Source organism: Pelmatolapia mariae, linkage group LG8 (assembly GCF_036321145.2).
Source record: "Pelmatolapia mariae isolate MD_Pm_ZW linkage group LG8, Pm_UMD_F_2, whole genome shotgun sequence".
In the NCBI taxonomy this organism is placed as follows: domain Eukaryota; kingdom Metazoa; phylum Chordata; class Actinopteri; order Cichliformes; family Cichlidae; genus Pelmatolapia; species Pelmatolapia mariae.
Genome location: NC_086234.1, coordinates 1,200,377 through 1,225,042, shown reverse-complemented (window position 1 = coordinate 1,225,042; position 24,666 = coordinate 1,200,377). Strand labels below are relative to the sequence as shown.

The 24,666-nt window shown below is 44.9% G+C and overlaps 2 protein-coding genes across 2 annotated transcripts in view; one reads left to right on the top strand and one right to left on the bottom strand.

Annotated features, from left to right (window-relative positions):
• The window catches only part of LOC134633414 (scavenger receptor cysteine-rich type 1 protein M130-like), a 220,466-nt gene that overhangs the window by 50,513 nt on the left and 145,287 nt on the right, over positions 1-24,666 (bottom strand). The window lies entirely within an intron of this gene.
• On the top strand, positions 8,415-24,499 carry LOC135933525 (serine protease FAM111A-like). Its single transcript, XM_065471608.1, has 5 exons — positions 8,415-8,558; positions 9,508-9,672; positions 10,231-10,469; positions 12,523-12,601; positions 22,952-24,499. The coding sequence occupies exons 1-5, from the start codon at positions 8,415-8,417 to the stop codon at positions 24,497-24,499; spliced, it is 2,175 nt and encodes a 724-aa protein (XP_065327680.1).

The window sequence follows — 24,666 nt, the reverse complement described above, 5'->3', positions numbered from 1 at the left end:
CATCCCACCTGATGAAGACCCTGGAGCGGCTGGTCCTGGCTCAGCTTCGGCGCCTTGTGAGCTCATCACTGGACCCACTTCAGTTTGCCTACCAGCCTGGCATTGGAGCGGATGATGCCGTCATTCACCTCCTACATCGCTCCCTCGCTCACCTGGAGACCGCTGGGAGCACTGTGAGAATCATGTTCTTTGATTTCTCCAGTGCCTTCAACACTATTCTTCCCACGGTCCTGAAGGACAAGCTGGAGAACTCTGGAGTGGACCATCACCTCACTACCTGGATTTTGGACTACCTCACCGACCGACCACAGTATGTGAGGACTCAGGGCTGTGTGTCGGACAGGGTCGTGTGCAGTACGGGGGCCCCACAGGGAACGGTTCTGGCTCCGTTCCTCTTCACCATCTACACTGCAGACTTCTCCCACAACTCCACCCAGTGCTTCCTGCAGAAGTTCTCTGATGACTCTGCTATAGTCGGCCTCATCACTGATGGGGACGACAAGGAGTACAGAGGACTGACTCAGGACTTTGTGGACTGGTGCCAGCTGAACTACCTCCAGATCAATGCCAGTAAAACCAAGGAGCTGGTGGTAGACTTCCGCAGGCACAAACATCCTCCACTGCAACCACTGAACATCCAAGGTATGGACACTGAGACTGTGGACAGCTACAGGTACCTTGGTGTTCATCTGAACAACAAACTGGACTGGACTCATAACTCAGACGCCCTCTACAGGAAAGGGCAGAGCAGGCTGTGCCTGCTGCGGAGACTCAGGTCGTTTGGAGTGGAGGGCCCACTCCTGAAGACCTTCTATGACTCTGTGGTGGCCTCAGCCATCTTTTATGGTGTGGTCTGCTGGGGTGGCAACATCTCTGCTGGGGACAGGAAGAGACTAAACAGGCTGATCTGCAGGGCCAGCTCTGTTCTAGGATGCCCTCTGGACCCAGTGGAGGTGGTGAGTGACAGGAGAATGGTGGCTAAGCTGTCATCCCTGTTGGACAACATCTCCCACCCCATGCAGGAGACTGTGAAGGCACTGAGCAGCTCCTTCAGTGGGAGACTGCGGCACCCACGGTGTGGGACGGAGAGATTTCGCAGGTCTTTCCTCCCCACTGCTGTCAGACTCCACAACAAAGACTTTAACTGATCAAACACACACATCCACAAATGTGCAATAACACAAATGTGCAATAATCTTTCTGGCACCGTTGTATTTTTACTGAGTTGTATATAGCACTTGTATTCTATTTTTATCTTATTGCATATTTTATTCTATTTTATTCTACTGTATATAGTATTTTATTTTATTCTATTCTGTACAGTTGTGTACTGTATTTATTCTTATTTTATTTTATTCTAATTTTTGCTTCATAACTTTTGCACTGTCCACTTCCTGCTGTGACAAAACAAATTTCCCACGTGTGGGACTAATAAAGGTTATCTTATCTTATCTTATCTTATAAGCAGAGCAATTAGGACCCACTTCTCTTCTCAACAATACTCCCCCGGATGAAACTATTACCAGAGCACAGGAAGGCCTGAAGACCTTGTCTAACATCATGTATGAGCACTTGGGAGTCGACAATCTGCTGGAGGAGGGGATGACCTCTGTCTCTGGGCAATGGAAGGGTTGTACTATGTTCATTACGGTTTCCTTGTCTGTTTTCATAGCTATTTTGGTAACTTGGGGTTGTTGTTGTGTGCCTTCTATTCAAGGATTATTGGTAACGTTGGTTAACCAGGCTGTTGGGGAATCTGACAGGAAGGCAGACAAAATGATGCCGTGGTTGGGAACCGTGGAAGATCAATATGCTGATATTTTGTTTGATGACTTTCAGTAGTGTTGATCTGCCATTGGGGCAGATCAAAAGGGGGACTGTTAAGATAAGATAAGATAAGATAAGATGACCTTTATTAGTCCCACACGTGGGAAATTTGTTTTGTCACAGCAGGAAGTGGACAGTGCAAAAGTTATGAAGGACAATTAGAATAAAATAAGAATAAATACAGTACACAACTGTACAGAATAGAATAAAAATAGAATACTATATACAGTAGAATAAAATAGAATAAAATATACAATAGGATAAAAATAGAATACAAATGCTATATACAACAGAGTGAAAAATACAACGGTGCCAGAAAGATTATTGCACATTTGTGTTATTGCACATTTGTGGATGTGTGTGTTGATCAGTTAAAGTCTTTGTTGTGGAGTCTGACAGCAGTGGGGAGGAAAGACCTGCGAAATCTCTCCGTCCCACACCGTGGGTGCCGCAGTCTCCCACTGAAGGAGCTGCTCAGTGCTGTCAGAGTCTCATGCATGGGGTGGGAGATGTTGTCCAGCAGGGATGACAGCTTAGCCACCATTCTCCTGTCACTCACAACCTCCACTGGGTCCAGAGGGCATCCTAGAACAGAGCTGGCCCTTCGGATCAGCCTGTTCAGTCTTTTCCTGTCCCCAGCAGAGATGTTGCCACCCCAGCAGACCACACCATAAAAGATGGCTGAGGCCACCACAGAGTCATAGAAGGTCTTCAGGAGTGGGCCCTCCACTCCAAACGACCTGAGTCTCCGCAGCAGGTACAGCCTGCTCTGCCCTTTCCTGTAGAGGGCGTCTGAGTTATGAGTCCAGTCCAGTTTGTTGTTCAGATGAACACCAAGGTACCTGTAGCTGTCCACAGTCTCAATGTCCATACCTTGGATGTTCAGTGGTTGCAGTGGAGGATGTTTGTGCCTGCGGAAGTCTACCACCAGCTCCTTGGTTTTACTGGCATTGATCTGGAGGTAGTTCAGCTGGCACCAGTCCACAAAGTCCTGAGTCAGTCCTCTGTACTCCTTGTCGTCCCCATCAGTGATGAGGCCGACTATAGCAGAGTCATCAGAGAACTTCTGCAGGAAGCACTGGGTGGAGTTGTGGGAGAAGTCTGCAGTGTAGATGGTGAAGAGGAACGGAGCCAGAACCGTTCCCTGTGGGGCCCCCGTACTGCACACGACCCTGTCCGACACACAGCCCTGAGTCCTCACATACTGTGGTCGGTCGGTGAGGTAGTCCAAAATCCAGGTAGTGAGGTGATGGTCCACTCCAGAGTTCTCCAGCTTGTCCTTCAGAACCGAGGGAAGAATAGTGTTGAAGGCACTGGAGAAATCAAAGAACATGATTCTCACAGTGCTCCCAGCGGTCTCCAGGTGAGCGAGGGAGCGATGTAGGAGGTGAATGACGGCATCATCCGCTCCAATGCCAGGCTGGTAGGCAAACTGAAGTGGGTCCAGTGATGAGCTCACAAGGCGCCGAAGCTGAGCCAGGACCAGCCGCTCCAGGGTCTTCATCAGGTGGGATGTCAGAGCCACCGGCCTGTAGCTGTTGAGGTCCTTGGGGCGTGAAGTCTTTGGCACTGGTACAACACAGGAGGTTTTCCAGAGCTGTGGGACTCTTCCCAGCCTCAGGCTCAGGTTGAAGAGGTGCTCCATCACACCACACAGTTGGTCCGCGCAGGACCTGACGACCCTCGAGCTGATGCCATCTGGACCCGCTGCCTTCTTGGCTTTAATCCTCCTCAGTTCCCTCCTAACCTGGGTGGTTGAGAGAGACAGTCTGGAGCCTTGTGTTGATTGTGTATTGGATGCTGTTGTTGGGGGTGGGGAGGAGTGAGCAGGGTGAATAGAGGAGGTGTGAAGTGTCTGAGGTGTCAGAGGTGGAACAGCAGCAGTGGGGGTGGTTGAGTCTGCAGCCGATGTTGGAGACTGCTTCATGGCTGAATCAAATCTGTTGAAGAAATGATTCAGTTCATTTGCCCACCTCACATCCCTCCCAGGCAGAGAGTTCTGATGTTTGTGGCCCGAGATGGTTCTGAGGCCTCTCCAGACTTCACCAACGTTATTTTGCTGAAGCTGGTTCTCCATCTTCTGCCTGTAGCTATCCTTCCCATTCCTTATCAGTCCCCTCAACTCTCTCTGCACCCTTTTCAACTCCTCTTTGTCTTTGGATTTGAAGGCCCTCCTCTTCTGCTTGAGGACAGCTTTAATTTCCGGGGTAATCCAAGGTTTGTTGTTGGAGAAACACCGTACAGTCCTGGTAGGTACGGTGTTATCCACACAGAACTTAATATAGTCCGTAATGCATGTAGTAAGGCTGTCGATGTCCTCTCCGTGGTCATCACAGATCACCTCCCACACAGTCGACTCAAAACAATCCTTAAGAGCCTCCTCGCTCTCCTCCGACCATCTCTGTACTGTGCGGGTGGCTGGTGGCTCCCTGCGCACTAAGGGCTCATACACAGGGACAAGGTGCACCAGGTTGTGATCAGATCTGCCCAGGGGAGGGAGAAGTGATAGCCTGTATGCCTCTTCAGCATTGGCATACAGTAAGTCCAGTGTTTTATTGTCTCTGGTTGGGCAGGTCACATACTGGGTGAAGGTGGGCAGTGTGGAGTCCAGTGAGGCATGATTGAAGTCCCCTGATATTATGAGGAGGGCTCTCGGAGATTGTGTTTGCAGTCTGCTGACCACTGAGTGGAGAGTGTCACAGGCTGCATCCGCGTTGGCCGAGGGGGGGACATACGCTGTTATCGCGATAACATGCGAGAATTCCCGGGGCAGGTAGTACGGACGCATGCTAACGGCTAACAGCTCAATGTCTCTGCTGCAGAGTTGTTCTTTCACAGTGATGTGCCCAGGGTTACACCATCTGTCATTCACAAACACTGCCAGTCCCCCTCCTTTCCTCTTACCGCTGTCTCTTGTCCTGTCCGCTCGAAGCAGCTGGAATCCCGGTAGTGTCACGCTCGTGTCCGGAGTTAGCGGTGTTAGCCACGACTCCGTTAGCATCATGATGCTACATTGCCGGTACTCCCTCTGTGACCAGGTTAGCGACGTGAGCTCATCCAATTTATTGTGCAAAGACCGTACATTTCCAATAATTACAGAAGGAAGAGATGGTCGGTAACGTCTCCTTCTCGGGCGACGGCGCTCCTTCCCAGCACGACACCCCCGTCTTTTCCTCCTCAGCTCGCTGGGAATGTCGGGTCTGTCCGCCGGCAATACAGCTGTGGGACGCAGCGCTAACAGCTGATCCTTACTGTAAACAAAGGATCCCTGCTCTGGGTCCCCACACACGGGTGAAAAAAGTAGAAAAAAACTAAGAAAAACGACCAGAACTAGCACAAAACGGTAGAACATGGCTGCAGAGTCTAATTGCTAATACGTTAGTTATAGAAAAATTACGAGAAGAAAAGATAAGAAAGAAATAAACTCAGAATGAGCAGAGCTGCTGTAACAGGCTGCCGCACACGGGGGGCGCCGGAAGTGATTAGATGACGTTATCTGAAGTGTCTCAATGCTATGCTTAATATTAATGAGTGTGATATAATTATATTGTGTAGTATTAAGTGGACACGGCCCTGATAATAAAGGCATTATACTACGTGTCCTTTAGTGGTAAAAGGTAGGAAACTCTCACCCAAGTTTGTCTGCAGAAGCTGATAACAGGGAACCATCTGCTAGTGGAAATCTACTAGAAGGGAGTAGGGCAAGGTCGCAACCTCGCCGGAGCTGAGAAAAGATGTGTTGCAGCTAATAGACAATAACCTATGAGTAATCTATGCAACGTAACTACTGAATGCCTGTGTAACACTGTTGTTTAGAGTACAGTGGGACAGCCTCTAATAAAAACTATTAGCGCATACCGCCATTTTGAGATTCAGAGCAGAGTGTCATGCAGGACGCATCTCCCTTCCGGAAGTAACAAAAGTGTAAAATGGTCTACTGAGCAGTGTGTTGTCTTCCATCAGATGCCTATGAGGAATCAAAAGAACTCGGTGAAGTGTTGATATTTAACAGTATTTAGTTCTACTTCCCCTATCTCATCTCTGATTAGTTTAACTTCTGTGTCCTCATTCCCTCTTGTGTTTACTGTCATCCCCACACTGCTGTGTATTTCCTTATGTTTGCCAGGTTGTAATTATTCCTTGTTGCTCCTGGTTTTTGGCTTTTGTTTTGGACTCCCATCGCACCTTCATTAATGATGTTCACTTTATGTTAACCTCTGTCTCTGTGTGAGTCAGGACCTATTCAGACTGTCTTCTGCTTCCATGCCAGCAAACTCTAACACAGTTACTGATTTCTGAACCAGTCAGTCTGGAAACAAGACTTCCAGTCATCTGGAGATATATTCACAGCGAGGTCTCCTGTCCTTTGTCTCTTACGGTGTGTTCACACCGAACGCGATAGACGCGAACAGAGCGTCAGGTTTACATGTAAAGTCAATGGAAAAGCGCGATGACACGCGATTGCGGGTCCCGCGAAAATTCGGAAGCAGATTTGCGTCGCGAAAACGCGTGAAACGCGCGTCAGTGTACCGCGTCTGGCGCGTTTGACTCGTGAAAAAAACCACGCTCGTCAGTTTTTGTGTTGCATTTTGTGCATACGCGCGTATCGCGTCTACCGCTCGAGTTGGAAAAATCTGAACTCCAGCGTCAAATCGCGCCGCGACAACCAATCAGGAGCCTGGTGACGTGGCTGTGACCTAGGTCAAAGGGGCAGATCCAGCCAAAGCCCTTCATTCTTCATTCAATATGGAGGGAAGGCTAATCAACGCCGTAGCAAACCACCCGGAGCTGTATGACACCAGCTGCTTTGTGTACCGAGACAGGAATATAAAGGACCGAGCTTGGAGGAAGAAATGTGAAGAGATCGGGCAACCTGGTAAGTTCATTCATTTCTCTTTTTACATTTTGCACTGACCCGAGGAAGCCGCACAAAAGCTAGCAAGCCACCGCTATTTTCCCACTGATGTACAAATACCGTTCTGCTTTTATGCATGTTGTCATATAGGAATATATTTTGTTTATTAATAAACAGCACACAGTGGTCCCGCTCATCCGTCACTGCCTCGCTTTTTCGCTGATTTTTTTATTGCACAGTACAGCATTGCATTCTGCAGCCTGATTGACAAATCTCCTCCGTGTCGTGTCTCCTGCGCTTGCCAAATTTATCATGTTTGGTTTTGATAACCATCACGTCCAATAGAAAAAACAGCACAAAAACACCCATAACTATGACCTTCATTCAGAAATAGACACCTGCACCGCGAGGGAAAAAGGCGCACAAAAGTGGCAGGCAGATGAAGACAAAACACGGCATAATAATACTTTTACGTTTTGCAATCTACAAAGGTTTGCACTTTGAGAAACAACTTGTGAGAACTGTGACTAATGTTCATGTGTGTGTGAAAAAAAGTGTATAAAGTGCGTGGCGAGGGGCTAGTTATTCTGACAACCCCTGCTGCAATAAATGAGGGACCACTGTATATACTTTCTCTATGATTCTCTATGAACAAATTTCCCACGTGTGGGACTAATAAAGGTTATCTTATCTTATCTTATCTTATCTTATTATTGCATTCAACTTGTTAACATTTAATGTTGTCTTGACAGAGCCAACTGATTCTGCAGCAGAGCATCCCCTGTTGCTTCTCCTGGCTCCCCAGTCCCTGAGCTCCTGCTGCTGCACCCACAGGTATGCAATTGTAGCATCAGATGTACAGCACGCACTGATAGCTTTTTACTCAGTGGGATTCCCTTGTGATCACCTTTACTAAATATCTACAACCAATCTGATTATATCCTGGTTTTTTTTTCTCAATGTTGAAATTAAAATCTAGCATCAGCCTTCTCATTTCTTTGTGTTTTGTGCTGTTTTACAGGCCCAGAGAGGAGGACAGCTCCGAGGCAGATGAGGGACGGGTCCCAGGACGGTCCATCGGTGGTGGAGCTGGCCATCCTGGTGTCCCTGAAGAGGCCACGCCAGTCTCCAATGGAGCATTTCCTCCTCAGCCTTGTTCCTGCTCTGGAGAGCAGCTGGGTCCTTTTTATTCCTGTCTCTCTTTGAATACTTATGTTATATTTATGTTTAATGTTTTTCTGTTTGAGAATTTTAATATTATTTCAAATAAATTTTTATAATGACTAATGTCTCAGTTCTACTACACAGCAAATGTTGGCACACGACTTGACACATGTAGAATTTATTTCATATTATACTAATGACAAAATATACTAATACAGTGGGATGCAAAAGTTTGGGCAACCTTGTTAATAGCCAGTATTTTCCTGTATAAATTGTTGGTTGTTACAATAAAAAATGTCAGTTAAATATATCATACAGGAGACACACACAGTGATATTTGAGAAGTGAAAAGAAGTTTACTGGATTTACAGAAAGTGTGCAATAATTGTTTAAACAAAATCAAACAGGTGCATAAATTTGGGCACCACAAAAAAAAAGAAATGAAATAAATATTTAGTGTATATCAATGTGTGTGTCTCCTATATGGGGTGCCTTTGTCTGGATGTGCTTCCCATCCAGAGCTCCACAGCAGAGAGGGAAGTTCCAGCGCTCCTGGAATCCCTCTGTGATGGACCGCCAGTCTCCAGGTGAAGGCATGAAGTCGTCCACTACACAGTCCCAGATGGCCGTCGCTACCTGGAGGGTGATCTGGCTCACCGTGGACACACCGACTCTGAAACTGAACGCGATGGTCCTGAAGGAGTCCCCGGTGGCAAGGAACCTGGACAAAATTGTTCAAAATTAGTATTATGTGTACTGCAGTTACAAAATACATTATTCAAATTCCAAAATACTTTTGTGATGTCAGATTTAAATTACAAAACATAAATCTTACATAAAACATTTTGTAATTATAAGGATAATTACATAATATATATTAGATATAATATAAAACAGTCAGTTGTGTTTTGTTTTAACTTTACCATATCATAATTTGATTGGTAGCAACTTTTACCACTACAGTGAGCCAATCTCTCATAATTCCTCAACATGTGAATCAGGTAGGAATGAAGTAAGACATTAATAGAAATAAAGAGTTGCATGTTGACATGTAGCCCTTTCCTTGCTTAAATCATTGTTAATATTTTTGAAAAATTAACCTGTGATAAGACAACTTATCAAGATAGAATATGCTAGATAGAACCATATAACTAAAGATGAACCAGCTGTTCACAATTTCATCTAGCTCTCAGTTTTAAGAAAGGCTGGTGACCCCTGTTATAGAGTCTCACAGCTGCAAGGATTATATACAAATATTCAACTATACCAGAATTTAAAAAAAAGGAGTGAGTATCACTACAAAGTTTAACTCTCAGTGGTTCTCGTACCACAGTTTGATATCAGCAAACACCGAGAGCATACATTGATATGACACCACAGCCATGCTATCATTGGAAACACTGATAACAGCATAAATTGAATTAAATCGGGACTTGATGAGACCTTTCGAGTATCACTAGAAATATTATAAACAGTCGTCTCCATACCACAGTTTGCTATCAGTAAACACCGACAGCATTCACTGATAGCATACCACATCCATGTTATCAGTGTATAAACGATAGTTTAGCATATATTAGCACAGGTATCAATAAAGGACTACCGTATTAAACACTTTTACTAACCGCATGCAGATGGACAGGCGCTCTGCAGGTGTCTAGGCGGGTGATGCTTGGACCAACGCGGGACAGCAGGTCCTCAAACTGGGCGAGGGACAGACGGTGGTACTGCTGAAAGCCGCGGTCGTCCAGGGGCAGCTCCGGGAGCAAGTGGTGAAACTCACCAAACTGCTCATGCCTCTGGAGGACCTGATGGACCCAGGTACGGCGAGGATGTCCTTTACGCCGCTGCTCTGCTCTCCACAGTAAATATAGAAGGGAGACTCTCTCTTCAAACGCTAGCTCGACAACTACCATCTTGCAAAGATACCATCTGGCACAGCTTCCTCCCACATTTCCGGTTCACGCGCGTCAAAATATGCAATTTTGAGGCGCGATCAGTGCTTTAAGTGGGCCGGTACGCGCCGGTACTCAGTACCGCCACTTCTAAATATAGCTCTTGAGAGTACCGCCACCTCTCCATGTGCCCAGAACGTGCTTTTAGCGTACCGGTACTCTCATTTGCACATCTGTTATAATCGTTTGGCTGCGCTGCCGCTTTTCAGAGCGCCCTTCACAAGCACGCTTCCTAATTCGTCCCACCGAGAGCAGAGACTACATTACCCATACACCAATGTGTTTTACAAGCGAAAAGCGCATGCGTCGCTTTTGCCGTTGTCATGTCAACAACTCAATGTGGTCCGGAGAGGGTGTGTAAAACGCGCAAACAGCTGCTCGGTTAAAATACAAAAACAATGAACACTTAATATGCTCTCCTGGCTTCAGACTCTGAGTAGTAAAAGAACAAGGTCAGAATCAGAGGACTCGCTGGCTGACACCCCACCAAGCCAGAATGATATCGCTGCAGGTCAGACGCAAGCTAATGAAAGCTGCACTAGTGCCGCAGCCGCGGACGACGGCACTTTTGGCGACGACGAGGACGAGAATGACACCATTTCTACCGATGACAACAGCCGCGTTAGCGAGCATGAGTGGCCAGAATGTTGGTCCCAAGCACAAGTCCGGTATTTCTCCACAAATTACAAGTGGCTGATCAGCAGAAATCAAAAGTTGGGTTGTAGTGTGTGTAGTCAAGTTTGTGCTCGCATGGACATGCAGCAAGGGCAGAGAGTGTCGCAGGAGTGGAGTGGGTGCTTAATCTCGTCTTTTGGAAGGGACAAGGCTGCACAACAAAACTCACTACGAAAGAAAATAAAAGAGCACAGAGACTCAATTTATCACAAGAAAGCAGTTGAAATAAAAGAGAAGGCAACACAAAATACAATGCAAAAACACATTGAAGATATGAGAAAGGCTGACTACGCTTCAACTTGCAATGTGTTTAGAACAGCTTATAAGATTGGCAAGCATGGGCGTCCCTTTACAGACATGCCAATAGATGTCCAGTTGCAAGTCTTAAATGGTGTCAAGATGGGCAGAGTTTTGCACTCTAATAACTCATGTGCAAATATACTGGATCACATTGCAGCTGAAATGAAAAAGAAGGTAGTCAATGACATAGTGATGAATGAAAGAAAATTGTGTGTGCTCATTGATGAATCCACTACAATAAGTGGAAAGTCTGTGCTTGTCGTGTGCCTGCGGTCAGCTATTTCCAGTGAAAATCCAGACACAATATTTTTTGAACTGATTGAGCTGCAGGGGACCACAGCAAAGGACATCACTGAAGCACTGTTAGGATGTCTTCATAATAATGGCTTTGACCCTCACTACCTACAGGAACATTTGTTGGCATTTGCTTGTGATGGAGCCTCAGTGATGCTTGGGAGGAAAGCAGGAGTTGCTGCGCAGCTTTGTTCCAAATTCCCTTACCTGTTTGTCTGGCATTGTTCCAATCACAGACTGGAACTGGCAGTTTGTGATGTTTTGAAGGAGGTAGGAGGAATCAACCACTTTATATATATATATATATATATATATATATATATATATATATATAATATTCTTAGATCAGCTTTACTCCCTCTACCATGCATCACCAAAAAACCAAAGGGAGTTAACCGAGAGTGCTCACAATGTTGGACAACGTCTCCTTGTGATAGGCCGTGTTTTATCAGTGCGTTGGGTTGCTTCAAGTGAGAGAACAGTGAAAGCAGTATGGGAGAACTACCAAGCTCTGCAGGTACACTTTACAAGTGCTGCTGCTGATACCAGCAGGGACTCAAGAGAGAACAAAATACAAATTATTTTATAATTTATTTTATATACATTTTGTGTAAAAAAAACACTTTACAAGTGCTGCTGCCGATAGCAGCAGTGACTCAAGAGAGAGCAAAATACAAATTAGTTTATAATTTATTTTATGTACATTTTGTTAAAAAAAAATTTCAATACCTTTTTGCACATTTTATTTATGTTCAGTAGCTCTTTCTAGCTCAAGCAAATCCACAAACTAATAAAATGATTTATTATTTTGTATAAGGTTGTCTGTTGACTGTTGTATATAAAACCCATTCAATATAGTTGTTGTTACCTCAGGGGAGGCGGAAAAAAAATAGAGTACCGGCACCTCTTTTGGGCCACTTAAAGCACTGGGCGCGATTGATTTGTGTCGGACACGCGTCGAGGTGCGAATGTGCACGCGTCACATTAGGGGCGTCTGGGGTGTTTTCGCTCGCGTCTATCGCGTTCGATGTGAACACACCGTTAGATCTGAGCAAAGGGTCACATAATTGTGGTAAAAAAGTTGTTTACTTTGGAGAGGATGCCTTTGCCTGATAGTTGTTTTATCAGTAGCTGCTGAAGATTGGCCCATTACTCCTGTAATGGAAGTCTGGACTGGCTCTCGCTTTAAATGTTCAGAGTTTCTGATTCCATGAGGTGCTCCCCAAAGGCAGAGCAGGAACTGGTGTAAGCTGGTGGTGAGGAACCTGCCTAGGCCAACCCGCTACTCTACCTGAGTAGTTGTCCTCTATGATCCATGCTCTTGGTAAATGTAGGTTATTACATTAGTGGGGTCAGCACGGTGACGTGGTTAGCACCGCTGCCTCACAGCAGGAATCAATATGTGGCCTTCCTGAGTTGAGTTTACCCCGTGTCTGTGTTGGTTTTCTGCAGGTACTCCAATGTTCCTCCACCGTCCAAAGACAGTGGGGTTAGGCTATTTGGTTATTCTAAATTGCCCATAGGTGTGAATGTGAGTGGGAATGGTGTTCTGTCTCTCTGACTGGCTGGTGGTTTTTATTTAAGCAATTTAGCTTTGGAAAAGGACAGCTCAATAAAAAGACTAAAAGAATAATAGTAAAACAAAAATCATAATAAGAGTCACTTAATAAAATCACTTGAATTTTATCTAAGAACCACCCAATCACACTGACTGTACAGCGGTCCCTCGCTATAATGTGGTTCACCATTCACGGCCTCGCTGTTTCGCTGATTTTTTGGGGTGCAATTTCGCATGCTTTGTTTTGTTTTGTGTTTTTTTTTATTACAGCGCATTGTGTTTTGCGTCCTGATTGGCTGTAGACCATTGTCAATCAATCTTGTGCCATGTCTCCTGTACAGTACAGAATGTGTTCATCTTGTCAAATTAACATAAATCTTGGATCGCTAGCCGTGTGACTCTGAAGTGCTGTAATGTATGTTTGTAAGTTTTCTCCCCAACAAACACAACAATGTCGACGAAACATTTTGCTCTGCCAAAGGCACCTATGGTAGCACCCAAAGGTAGAGGAAGATGCTAACCATCGCACAAAAAGTTGGACTTCTATATATGCTAAAGGAAGGGAGAAGTTACCGTGTGTTTCGGATTATAAGAAGCATTAAGCCAAACAAAAGTCAGATAAGTCAAACTTTGCTCAGCTCATTCTTCTTGCTTCCTCTACTTCTGTACCATTGATTCATTAATGATTCATTAATGTTGAATTCTCTGGCAGCTGCTCTATTCTCATGTTCTGGACCTGGCTTTGATCTTTGGTTTCATTCTATAATACTGGACTTATTTATGAAGGTTTGAACTCTTAGAGTGTTTAAACAAGAGAGAAAAGTGGGGAAATGTTCGTGCCTGTCTGAGAAAAGTGTATAAAGTGTGTGCTGACGGGTTTTACAGCCTTAAAACATCTATAATAATTAAAAAAAAAATAAAGCTGACTACTTTGACGATTTCACCTATCGCGGGTTATTTTTAGAACGTAACTCCCGTGATAAATAAGGGACCACTGTAATAGAAAAATAAGAAGAAGAATTACTTAATAAAATCTGAATTTCATCAAAGCATAGCATTTTCATCAAGGAGAGTGCAGATTAAGATGTTACATGGACTGGTTCTTATGCAGCACTTTTCTACTCTGAGTTTTCAAAGTGCTTAACACAACTTGCCACATTCAACCATTCGTCCAAGTACTTTTCTCTTTTCCCTTTCTACCTAAGTGCTTCTATCTCACATTCACACACATTCATACTCAGATGTATGCATCAGAGAGCAACTTGGAGCATCTTGCCCAAGGATGTTTGGCATGAAGAGTGGTGCAGACGGGGATCGACCAACCTTCCGATTAGTAGGTAAACCTGTGAATACACACCATCTGTCCTGTCTGATCTATATTTCTGTAGTGATACTGTCCTCCACACAAGAACCATCAGAGTGTTTGTTTCCAAATCAGAAACCTTAGCTGGACAGTACCTCTTCTTAAGGCCCGGCGTGCTGCCTGTAGGTCAGGTGAGAGGCTGGGAGAGGCTGGCCTACAGCATCATTCTTCCTGTCCCACCTGCAGCTTCCTAACACATATGTGAGGAAGCTATTTGTTAACTTTAGTTTAGTCTTTAATACAGTAATGCCAGATAAACTAGCACTGAAGCTCCATAAGCTACAACTACCCTGGGTCATGGACTTTCTCACCAACAGGCCTCGAACCTGGACTCAGTGTAAGCTGACCGTGTCAAAAACAAGAACCACCAGAGTAAAGGACAGCTCCCTCCCCAGAACTGTGAAAGCCCCCTGCACGCACACGCACACGCACACACACACACACACACACACACACAAACGTCTTAAAAGGCTTAGACATGCACTGAACAATTGACCAGTGTGGTGCTTGTGGTGCACCACATTGGTGCATTGGATGAGCTCACGTCGCTAACCTGGTCACAGAGGGAGTACCGGCAATGTAGCATCATGATGCTAACGGAGTCGTGGCTAACACCGCTAACTCCGGACACGAGTGTGACACTACCGGGATTCCAGCTGCTTCGAGCGGACAGGACAAGAGACAGCGGTAAGAGTAAAGGAGGGGGACTGGCAGTGTTTGTGAATGACAGATGGTGTAACCCTGGGCACATCACTGTGAAAGAACAACTCTGCAGCAGAGACATTGAGCTGTTAGCCATTAGCATGCGTCCGTACTACCTGCCCCGGGAATTCTCGCATGTTATCGCGATAACAGCGTATGTCCCCCCCTCGGCCAACGCGGATGCAGCCTGTGACACTCTCCACTCAGTGGTCAGCAGACTGCAAACACAATCTCCGAGAGCCCTCCTCATAATATCAGGGGACTTCAATCATGCCTCACTGGACTCCACACTGCCCACCTTCACCCAGTATGTGACCTGCCCAACCAGAGACAATAAAACACTGGACTTACTGTATGCCAATGCTGAAGAGGCATACAGTTCATCACTTCTCCCTCCCCTGGGCAGATCTGATCACAACCTGGTGCACCTTGTCCCTGTGTATGAGCCCTTAGTGCGCAGGGAGCCACCAGCCACCCGCACAGTACAGAGATGGTCGCAGGAGAGCGAGGAGGCTCTTAAGGATTGTTTTGAGTCGACTGTGTGGGAGGTGATCTGTGACGACCACGGAGAGGACATCGACAGCCTTACTACATGCATTACGGACTATATTCATTTCTGTGTGGATAACACCGTACCTACCAGGACTGTACGGTGTTTCTCCAACAACAAACCTTGGATTACCCCGGAAATTAAAGCTGTCCTCAAGCAGAAGAGGAGGGCCTTCAAATCCAAAGACAAAGAGGAGTTGAAAAGGGTGCAGAGAGAGCTGAGGGGACTGATAAGGAATGGGAAGGACAGCTACAGGCAGAAGATGGAGAACCAGCTTCAGCAAAATAACGTTGGTGAAGTCTGGAGAGGCCTCAGAACCATCTCGGGCCACAAACATCAGAACTCTCTGCCTGGGAGGGATGTGAGGTGGGCAAATGAACTGAATCATTTCTTCAACAGATTTGATTCAGCCATGAGGCAGTCTCCAACATCGGCTGCAGACTCAACCACCCCCACTGCTGCTGTTCCACCTCTGACACCTCAGACACTTCACACCTCCTCTATTCACCCTGCTCACTCCTCCCCACCCCCAACAACAGCATCCAATACACAATCAACACAAGGCTCCAGACTGTCTCTCTCAACCACCCAGGTTAGGAGGGAACTGAGGAGGATTAAAGCCAAGAAGGCAGCGGGTCCAGATGGCATCAGCTCGAGGGTCGTCAGGTCCTGCGCGGACCAACTGTGTGGTGTGATGGAGCACCTCTTCAACCTGAGCCTGAGGCTGGGAAGAGTCCCACAGCTCTGGAAAACCTCCTGTGTTGTACCAGTGCCAAAGACTTCACGCCCCAAGGACCTCAACAGCTACAGGCCGGTGGCTCTGACATCCCACCTGATGAAGACCCTGGAGCGGCTGGTCCTGGCTCAGCTTCGGCGCCTTGTGAGCTCATCACTGGACCCACTTCAGTTTGCCTACCAGCCTGGCATTGGAGCGGATGATGCCGTCATTCACCTCCTACATCGCTCCCTCGCTCACCTGGAGACCGCTGGGAGCACTGTGAGAATCATGTTCTTTGATTTCTCCAGTGCCTTCAACACTATTCTTCCCACGGTCCTGAAGGACAAGCTGGAGAACTCTGGAGTGGACCATCACCTCACTACCTGGATTTTGGACTACCTCACCGACCGACCACAGTATGTGAGGACTCAGGGCTGTGTGTCGGACAGGGTCGTCTGCAGTACGGGGGCCCCACAGGGAACGGTTCTGGCTCCGTTCCTCTTCACCATCTACACTGCAGACTTCTCCCACAACTCCACCCAGTGCTTCCTGCAGAAGTTCTCTGATGACTCTGCTATAGTCGGCCTCATCACTGATGGGGACGACAAGGAGTACAGAGGACTGACTCAGGACTTTGTGGACTGGTGCCAGCTGAACTACCTCCAGATCAATGCCAGTAAAACCAAGGAGCTGGTGGTAGACTTCCGCAGGCACAAACATCCTCCACTGCAACCACTGAACATCCAAGGTATGGACATTGAGACTGTGGACAGCTACAGGTACCTTGGTGTTCATCTGAACAACAAACTGGACTGGACTCATAACTCAGACGCCCTCTACAGGAAAGGGCAGAGCAGGCTGTACCTGCTGCGGAGACTCAGGTCGTTTGGAGTGGAGGGCCCACTCCTGAAGACCTTCTATGACTCTGTGGTGGCCTCAGCCATCTTTTATGGTGTGGTCTGCTGGGGTGGCAGCATCTCTGCTGGGGACAGGAAGAGACTGAACAGGCTGATCCGAAGGGCCAGCTCTGTTCTAGGATGCCCTCTGGACCCAGTGGAGGTTGTGAGTGACAGGAGAATGGTGGCTAAGCTGTCATCCCTGCTGGACAACATCTCCCACCCCATGCATGAGACTGTGACAGCACTGAGCAGCTCCTTCAGTGGGAGACTGCGGCACCCACGGTGTGGGACGGAGAGATTTCGCAGGTCTTTCCTCCCCACTGCTGTCAGACTCCACAACAAAGACTTTAACTGATCAAACACACACATCCACAAATGTGCAATAACACAAATGTGCAATAATCTTTCTGGCACCGTTGTATTTTTCACTCTGTTGTATATAGCATTTGTATTCTATTTTTATCCTATTGTATATTTTATTCTATTTTATTCTACTGTATATAGTATTCTATTTTTATTCTATTCTGTACAGTTGTGTACTGTATTTATTCTTATTTTATTTTATTCTAATTGTCCTTCACAACTTTTGCACTGTCCACTTCCTGCTGTGACAAAACAAATTTCCCACGTGTGGGACTAATAAAGGTCATCTTATCTTATCTTATCTTAACAAGCACCAGTGTAATGGAAGTATACTTACCTATAACTTTAACGCGGTTGAAGATGTCGACGGTGAGTTTGTCTGCAATGTCCCTGAGAAGGTCAAATCTGTCAGCAAAGTAAACTTTATCAGAGCTGATCAACTCCAGTTCCTTCACACTGGCCTCAGCCACACCTGGAAGAAAAATGAGTCATTACTGTGTCTTAAAATGTGAACTGTGTTTTTCATGTATTAGATCATTATTTTGTTCCAGTGTGTGAACAACACAACTCCAGCATGAGGACAAATGAAGCCAAAGTCATTCTCACAGTAAGTCAGATCCATGAGTATTTGGACAAAGGTTTTGTAGCTTTGCTCTGATGCCACCAAAAACCAACCTTCAAGATGTGACTGAAGTTCAGGCTTTCAGCTTAAGTTTAAATGAAGTTTGACATGAACTTTCCCCATTTTCAGAGTCTCGTAAATGATTAGATAAACCTTTATCATTTCAAATATGACTGTTTTTAATACTTGGATGAAAATCCTTTGCAGTTAGTCTCAAGAACTCACAGACGTCGTTACGTGCTGCGTCTCTTCTTTGAGATGCTCTGCAGGTTTTTACTGGAGCTGTTGCTGGTTTGTGGCTCTCTGCCTTCAGTTTTGTATTTAATACAATTCAATTCAGCTTTATTTATACAGCATCAAATCACAACAACAGTAACCTCAAGGTACTTTACATTGTGAGACCTACAATAATACATACAGAGAAAAAAACCCAACAATCATATGACCCCCTATGAGCAAGCACTTTGGCGACAGTGGGAAGGAAAAACTCCCTTTTAACAGGAAGAAACCTCCAGCAGAACCAGGCTCAGGGAGGGGCGGGGCCATCTGCTGTGATTGGTTAGGGAGAGAGAAGGAAGACAGGATAAAGACATGCTGTGGAAGAGAGACAGAGATTAATAACAGATATGATTCAGTGCAGAGAGGTCTGTTAACACATAGTGAGTGAAGAAGAAACACCCAGTGCATCATGGGAATCCCCGGCAGCCTACACCTATTGCAGCATAACTAAGGGAGGATTCAGGGTCACCTGGTCCAGCCCTAACTATATGCTTTAGCAAAAAGGAAAGTTTGAAGCCTAATCTTGAAAGTAGAGATAGTGTCTGTCTCCCGAATCCAAACTGGAAGCTGGTTCCACAGAAGAGGGGCCTGAAAACTGAAGGCTCTGCCTCCCATTCTACTTTAAAAAAATGTTACACCCCACCTTGTGTCAAAATTTGATTGATGACCCTAGCCTTGACCTTTTGACCTCACTCCCTCCCCCCCCCTTTCCCCTCCCCCACCGGAAGTGTGTAATTTGATCCCTAAGCGTGACGAATTGCATCCGGAGAGGGGAGGGGTGGGAACTCCGGAACTGTGTAATATGATCCATAATCGCGCCACCTGTTGCAACACCTGTTGTTGGAAAAGTAAAAAAAAAAGTTTTCTTCCTTAGAGGGAGAGAGGTCTGTGGAGGGAGGAGAATAAAAACAGAGAGGGTGGCGCTCTTTTCTATGCGCAGACAAGATGGATCATTTTATTCTGCAGCCCTGCGTTCCTCTGTACTTGGAAGGGGAAGAGATCTGGGGATCAGAGAGGGAGGGGCTCCTGAAGCATAGGGGTGACGCAGCTGTTGAGTCAGTGCTGTATAGAGAGACAGAGCGGCAGTTAGTTTTCCACAAACTCATAGTTTGAATTCTGTTTAAATATTATGTCAATTTTCTCAGTATTTCTTTTTACAACAGCGGATGTATTTTACTTTCTTAAGCTGCACCAACGCTTGTAATGAAAACAAAGAGTGACTTCCTATTGCCTGTAGAGAACCATTTCTTTCAATAGTATTTTACTTTCTTATAATACAGACGCAATAAAAAAAACCTTTAAGATTATCAGTCTAGTAACAAATTGCATTTTTATAGAGTGGAGTGGAGACAGGCTACACCATCGCTTGTAATGAAAAGAAGAACTTTCTATCCGCTTGTAACCTACAGACTGCCCACCTCGTACGTGTAAAAATAAATAAATATCCCTTAGTGAACACTTAGGATACTTACTTAAAAAATTAAATCACCCTCGGATGAGGTACTTTGGTTTTGTGCAGCCACTCCTTCTCAGACCAAAGTAAAGAGTTTTTCTTCCTCATTAGCAGAAAATAGACGGAATCCTTAAAAGAAAATGGTCTTGTTTTACACACACACACACACTGCGGGTCAAGAAGGAGTCAACAAACCGCTATAGTCATTATCAGTATTTCTTAATGCTTATAACCTACAGCGTGCCCACCTCGTATGTGTAAAGTAAGCCTTAGTGGTGAAAAAAAAGGTGCAAAATATTATTAAAACACCCCGACCAGGTATGTTTTGTGGAGCCACTCTTTATCAGACCAAAAGTAAAGAGTTTTTCTTCATTTTTTGAGCTACTTTTACAATGGGTTTTCTCAATAGACAGAAATCCTAAAAGTAAACGGCCTTGTTTTACGCACACCAAGGAGTCAACAACCCCTCTAATCATTATTAGTATTTCTCATAACCTAGCAAAGTATTTCATATTGGCCTCAACTCATTGTACGTGTAAAATAACCCTTAGTGAAAAAAAGCACTGCGCACATATTGAGAACTTGAATAAGTTCCGTCGGTTCATCCCGGTCAATTACCTCCGAGAGCTCAGGATGCTTCCTCCGTCTCGTACCATAAGCGTATGAGAAGAAAAAAACTATTATTTTTGTAAGAGAGAGGGGGAGAGAGAGAGAGAGAGAGAGAGACCAAATCGATAAAACTTTTCTACAAAACGTTATACCACTCCGGGTCAGGAGGGGTGATATAGCACGGACCGGCCGGATGACTACGCCGGATGGAAGCGTAACCGGAAGCGTGGCAGGGACTTTCCCTTTGACCTTCATCCTGCTCCATGATCAGCCGTTAAAACTTTCCTCAATATTGCTGTAATGTAACAACAAAGTTAGTTTTTTAAGATCAGACAGGTCTCAAAACATTCCTTACACACAGTCACTGAATTAGCATCTGTGGCACAAATAAGCTTCAGGGACTGACTTGTTTTTTTAGAACCGACCTTCGACACTTGGATGTTGGCTTAATTTTTACACAAAGAGAAATTTGACCCTAATAATAAAAAAAAACACGATACTGTGGTGAATACTTACCTCAACTTTGATGGGTTTTTTCACAGCCATTTATTCTGAAAAAAGTAAACAGAACACAATGCACATTGCAGAGTACATGAATGGGAATTCCTCCTCTCTATACTTAGACGCCTCCCTAACAAATGTCAAGTCATCATCTCCATATTGTGTGTCCCACTTTTCGAGTTTCATTTAAGCGTGCCCAAGTGCACAAGATGTAAAAACAATGTATTTGTTTTTTAAGTCCCCGGTCTAACAAGATGCCGTTCATTTAAGAGACTAATAATTTTTTGATTTTAAATTGCGCTAACGCAGTAACGTTAAAAATAAAACATAGCAGAACTCATTTTTGTTGGACACAAGAACAACTCAAGCATATTTTCCGGGAGCCGGAACTAGGGCTTACAAGTTTGCCGTGCCCCTGGGGACCAGCGCGAGGTTGTGCTGCAGATGCTGGCGTGGAGGGTCCAGACACTCCCACAGCGCAGACTTTGCTATCCGCACAGAGCTTTTCTGGTGTGTCTCATGCAAAAGAGACAATACAGCTCACGGTAAGCCTGTCCTTTGTAAATATCTCTTTGATTATTCAAACAGTGTTTAAATTGTGACTCCAAAAAACATTTTATCTATGTTAAAATATACAGATATATATATCTCAAGTTTTTAGCTTAAACAGACTCTTGAGCAAAATCCGTATTGGCATAACCAGTGTGCAGCCTAATGTACATCTTTTAAGTGTATGTTTATAGGTACATGAAGCGTACGTCTGAAAAGAGTCCATCATTTGTGAATTTGCAGATTTATTTTTTTTAACAATGAAATTATTGTAGAAAATATCTTTAAACTATCGCTGTTCCTACTTATTGAGCTACTTCTTTACTATGTGAATAAACAATATGAACAAGAAAGGGTTTAAAGACACATTGAAGCAAAAGTAAAAAAATTTGCAATGAAATTTATGTGACCGTTCTTCTGAAATCCGACAGAGAGTGAAAATCCAAGAGCTGCTGCAAACCTCTGCATTAATGATCTTTCTGTTTCTTTCATTCTGTGTGTGTGTGTGTGTGTGTGTGTGTGTGTGTGTGTGTGTGTGCGTGTGCTCACAGAGGGGAGGTCACGGCAGGAGTTCCCTGAGTTGACACGTATGAACCATAAAGTCAGTTTGGACCGAGGAGCAGTCGGTAAACTACATTCAGTGCAGACAAAATTACTTTTTTATCCATTGCATGCACAAGAAATCAAATCTCTGTATCACAATGATTTCAATAAAACCTTTTATGGGGACAAATTACCGTAGATCATTAGTAGGGAACAAAAAAGGAGGATCGCATCAGCAATGGGAGACAGTAGTCTTGACACGTGCTTTTTAACTTAAAACACAAAAAACTCAGCTACAGCTGGTAAGATTTATGGTATAAACCAGACTTTCACAGTCTGCATCTTTACAGGGTTTTTTCTGCTTTTGTTCACTCCTAGTGTGATTAAAAAACAACAACCCACAGAGCCCACTAACTATTAGCCGCTTTTACCCCCCTAAAAAGTCAGTTGACTGAGAGAAATGCAGTCCATTATTGTGAAGGCTGAAGGAGATGTGCTCCATAGTCAAACTTACATTTCCTTAACTTACATCCTATGTTTGGTTTAATCCCTTTGATGGAAAATTGGTTAAACCGTTGCTCATCTTATGTCCGAATGACGGCAGATAATTCTGATGAAACTGACCCGTAAGCACTTTGCAGCTGAGTCGAGGGCTCGTGGAAATAAGGTCAAGGAGGTGTCAGGCGTGAGTGCGGCCTGACATTCCATTTGCGACAGCTGCCAGACACATCAGTGTAACTGTGAGCAGCAACTCCTGTATATTGAACATAAGAAAAGTAATGTGTAGTGCTAAACCGAGATTCCAGGGCTCATGCTTATATGGTTCAAAAACAGGTTAGTTTAGCGATCGTGTAACTGTGTCCTTGACCTTTTTACCGGTTTGAGGAGTTGGTTCTCTGGTCCAGATATTTGGGACGGTTCAAATGCTGAGTCTCCAAATGCAAACAAAATGATATTTTCCACATTATTTCTTAAATGTGTATAAATGGGATGTCCGATAAAAGTAATAAACAATAAATGTAAATCAGTTTTTTTAACTGTGCAGACCCACACCAGTGAAAGCGATAAAAAAAAAAAAACGTTCATGACTTTAAAGAGATTATGAACAAAACGCATTACATTTTGGGTTTTTTTGCTACATTAACAACTTTTCCAACTCTGATTTCCTGCAGGACCAACACGGACATCACTCCAGACTGAAATCCACTTCAGACGGCACACGCAACATGTTCAAGCATGCACGGAGGCCTTTCAGTAAATGTAAGAAGATGGTTAAGGCGAGAGATTGCTATTCTGTCTTTTACATCGCCACAAAGGGAGGACTAAATGCCAAAAAAGAGAAAAGTTTTTTAAAAAATGACGCTTTAAAACAGTTCGAGTATCTTTGTGTTTACGGGGAGAAGGGAATAACTGCGGCCGAGGCTCTGAAAAGAGACGGTCGCTTCGCCGATGACCTGGGCTACTTTGAGCTGGTTAACATCGACGACGAACGTAAGACTGAGTGCACAGACATAATTGATTGTCTGGACAATAAGAAATTCCAGATATGTTTTCCACAGGGAGCAGATACGGATGTAGCCATCCCAGGGCAGCAGAAACCTCCATACGCATCAAATAATGCAAAGCGCAGCGGTGGAATGACATCGGTCTTAGATGTAGCACGACAGAACGGATTGAGTCTAAAAACGTCAATCAAAGAAACGGGCAGCAGCATTGACCGTAAGGAGGTTTACAATCTACTTTGTCAGCAGTATCCGCGTCTGAAACGATGGATGGAGAGTAGATTCCCCAAAAATTCTTTCCAGGAAGCACTGAAATACAGGAAGGAGAACTTTGGAAAGAGTCGACAGCCTTTTACTGAAATTCGCAGCATTATGTTGCTGCTCGAACTGAGCGAGTCAGTTTGTCTCATAACCGGTTCCTTCATAAAGCAAGGCACAGGCTTTGTGCTATTTGACAACTTTGTCTTGACCAACGCCCACTTATTCGACTACTGGGTTAAATCAAACACACCTAACTGGCGTGAACTTGTAAACGTTACCGTGGTCTTTAACTTTGAAGACCAAGAGTCAGACAGGAACAACCTCGGCGCTAAGGTGTTCGTCGGCGACGATAAGTTAGATTATGTCATACTTAAGCTAGAAACAGAGAAAGTGCCGCCGGGGCTCCTTAAGAGATTTGGGCCTGTACCTTCAGACGGCGAGGCCTGTGTCGTCGGACACCCGGGAGGAGGAGTGAAAAAAATGAGTCCTACGTGGGTCGTGGAGAAAGAGAGGCGAGAGAATAATGACAATTTAGAAGACTGCGAGGAATTTTGCAGTCTGTGTGAAACCAATCAGCAGATCAAAAACGACCCGTATGAAAATATCTACGTCACCTACAACACTCTCATGTACCACGGCTCTTTCGGCTCCCCGGTTTTCGATGCTGACGGACGAGTGTTTGGTTTGCACAGCGGCGGGTTTTTCTACGGGTTTCCGAACCTTAGCGAGAATGTGATTGAGTACGCCTTCCCTCTGCTCACTATATTTGAAAGCTTTGTGGATAATCTGAAGAAAGATGGGTATGGGGAGGCATTGGAAAGAGTTGAGGAGGAAGCGAAGGGAAATCCTCACCTAGAAAACATTATAGCCTCTGTTGTGGGGTCAAAGCAAGGCAAACCTGGCGCGTTGTTGCAGGAAGTTGAGAGTAAAACAGATTCTGAGGAGATGGCTGTGTAGAGACAGAATGATCGCAGTAGTTTGTTTGCCTGTTTTGTACAGATGAACTCTTATTTTACAAATTCTTAGTTTTTCACTAGTTATTATTACGACAAAGGGTATGGGGCTCTTGACAACCATTTTCACCCTTTTTTGGAAAAAGCAAGGACAATTTGTGTTTCCTTTTT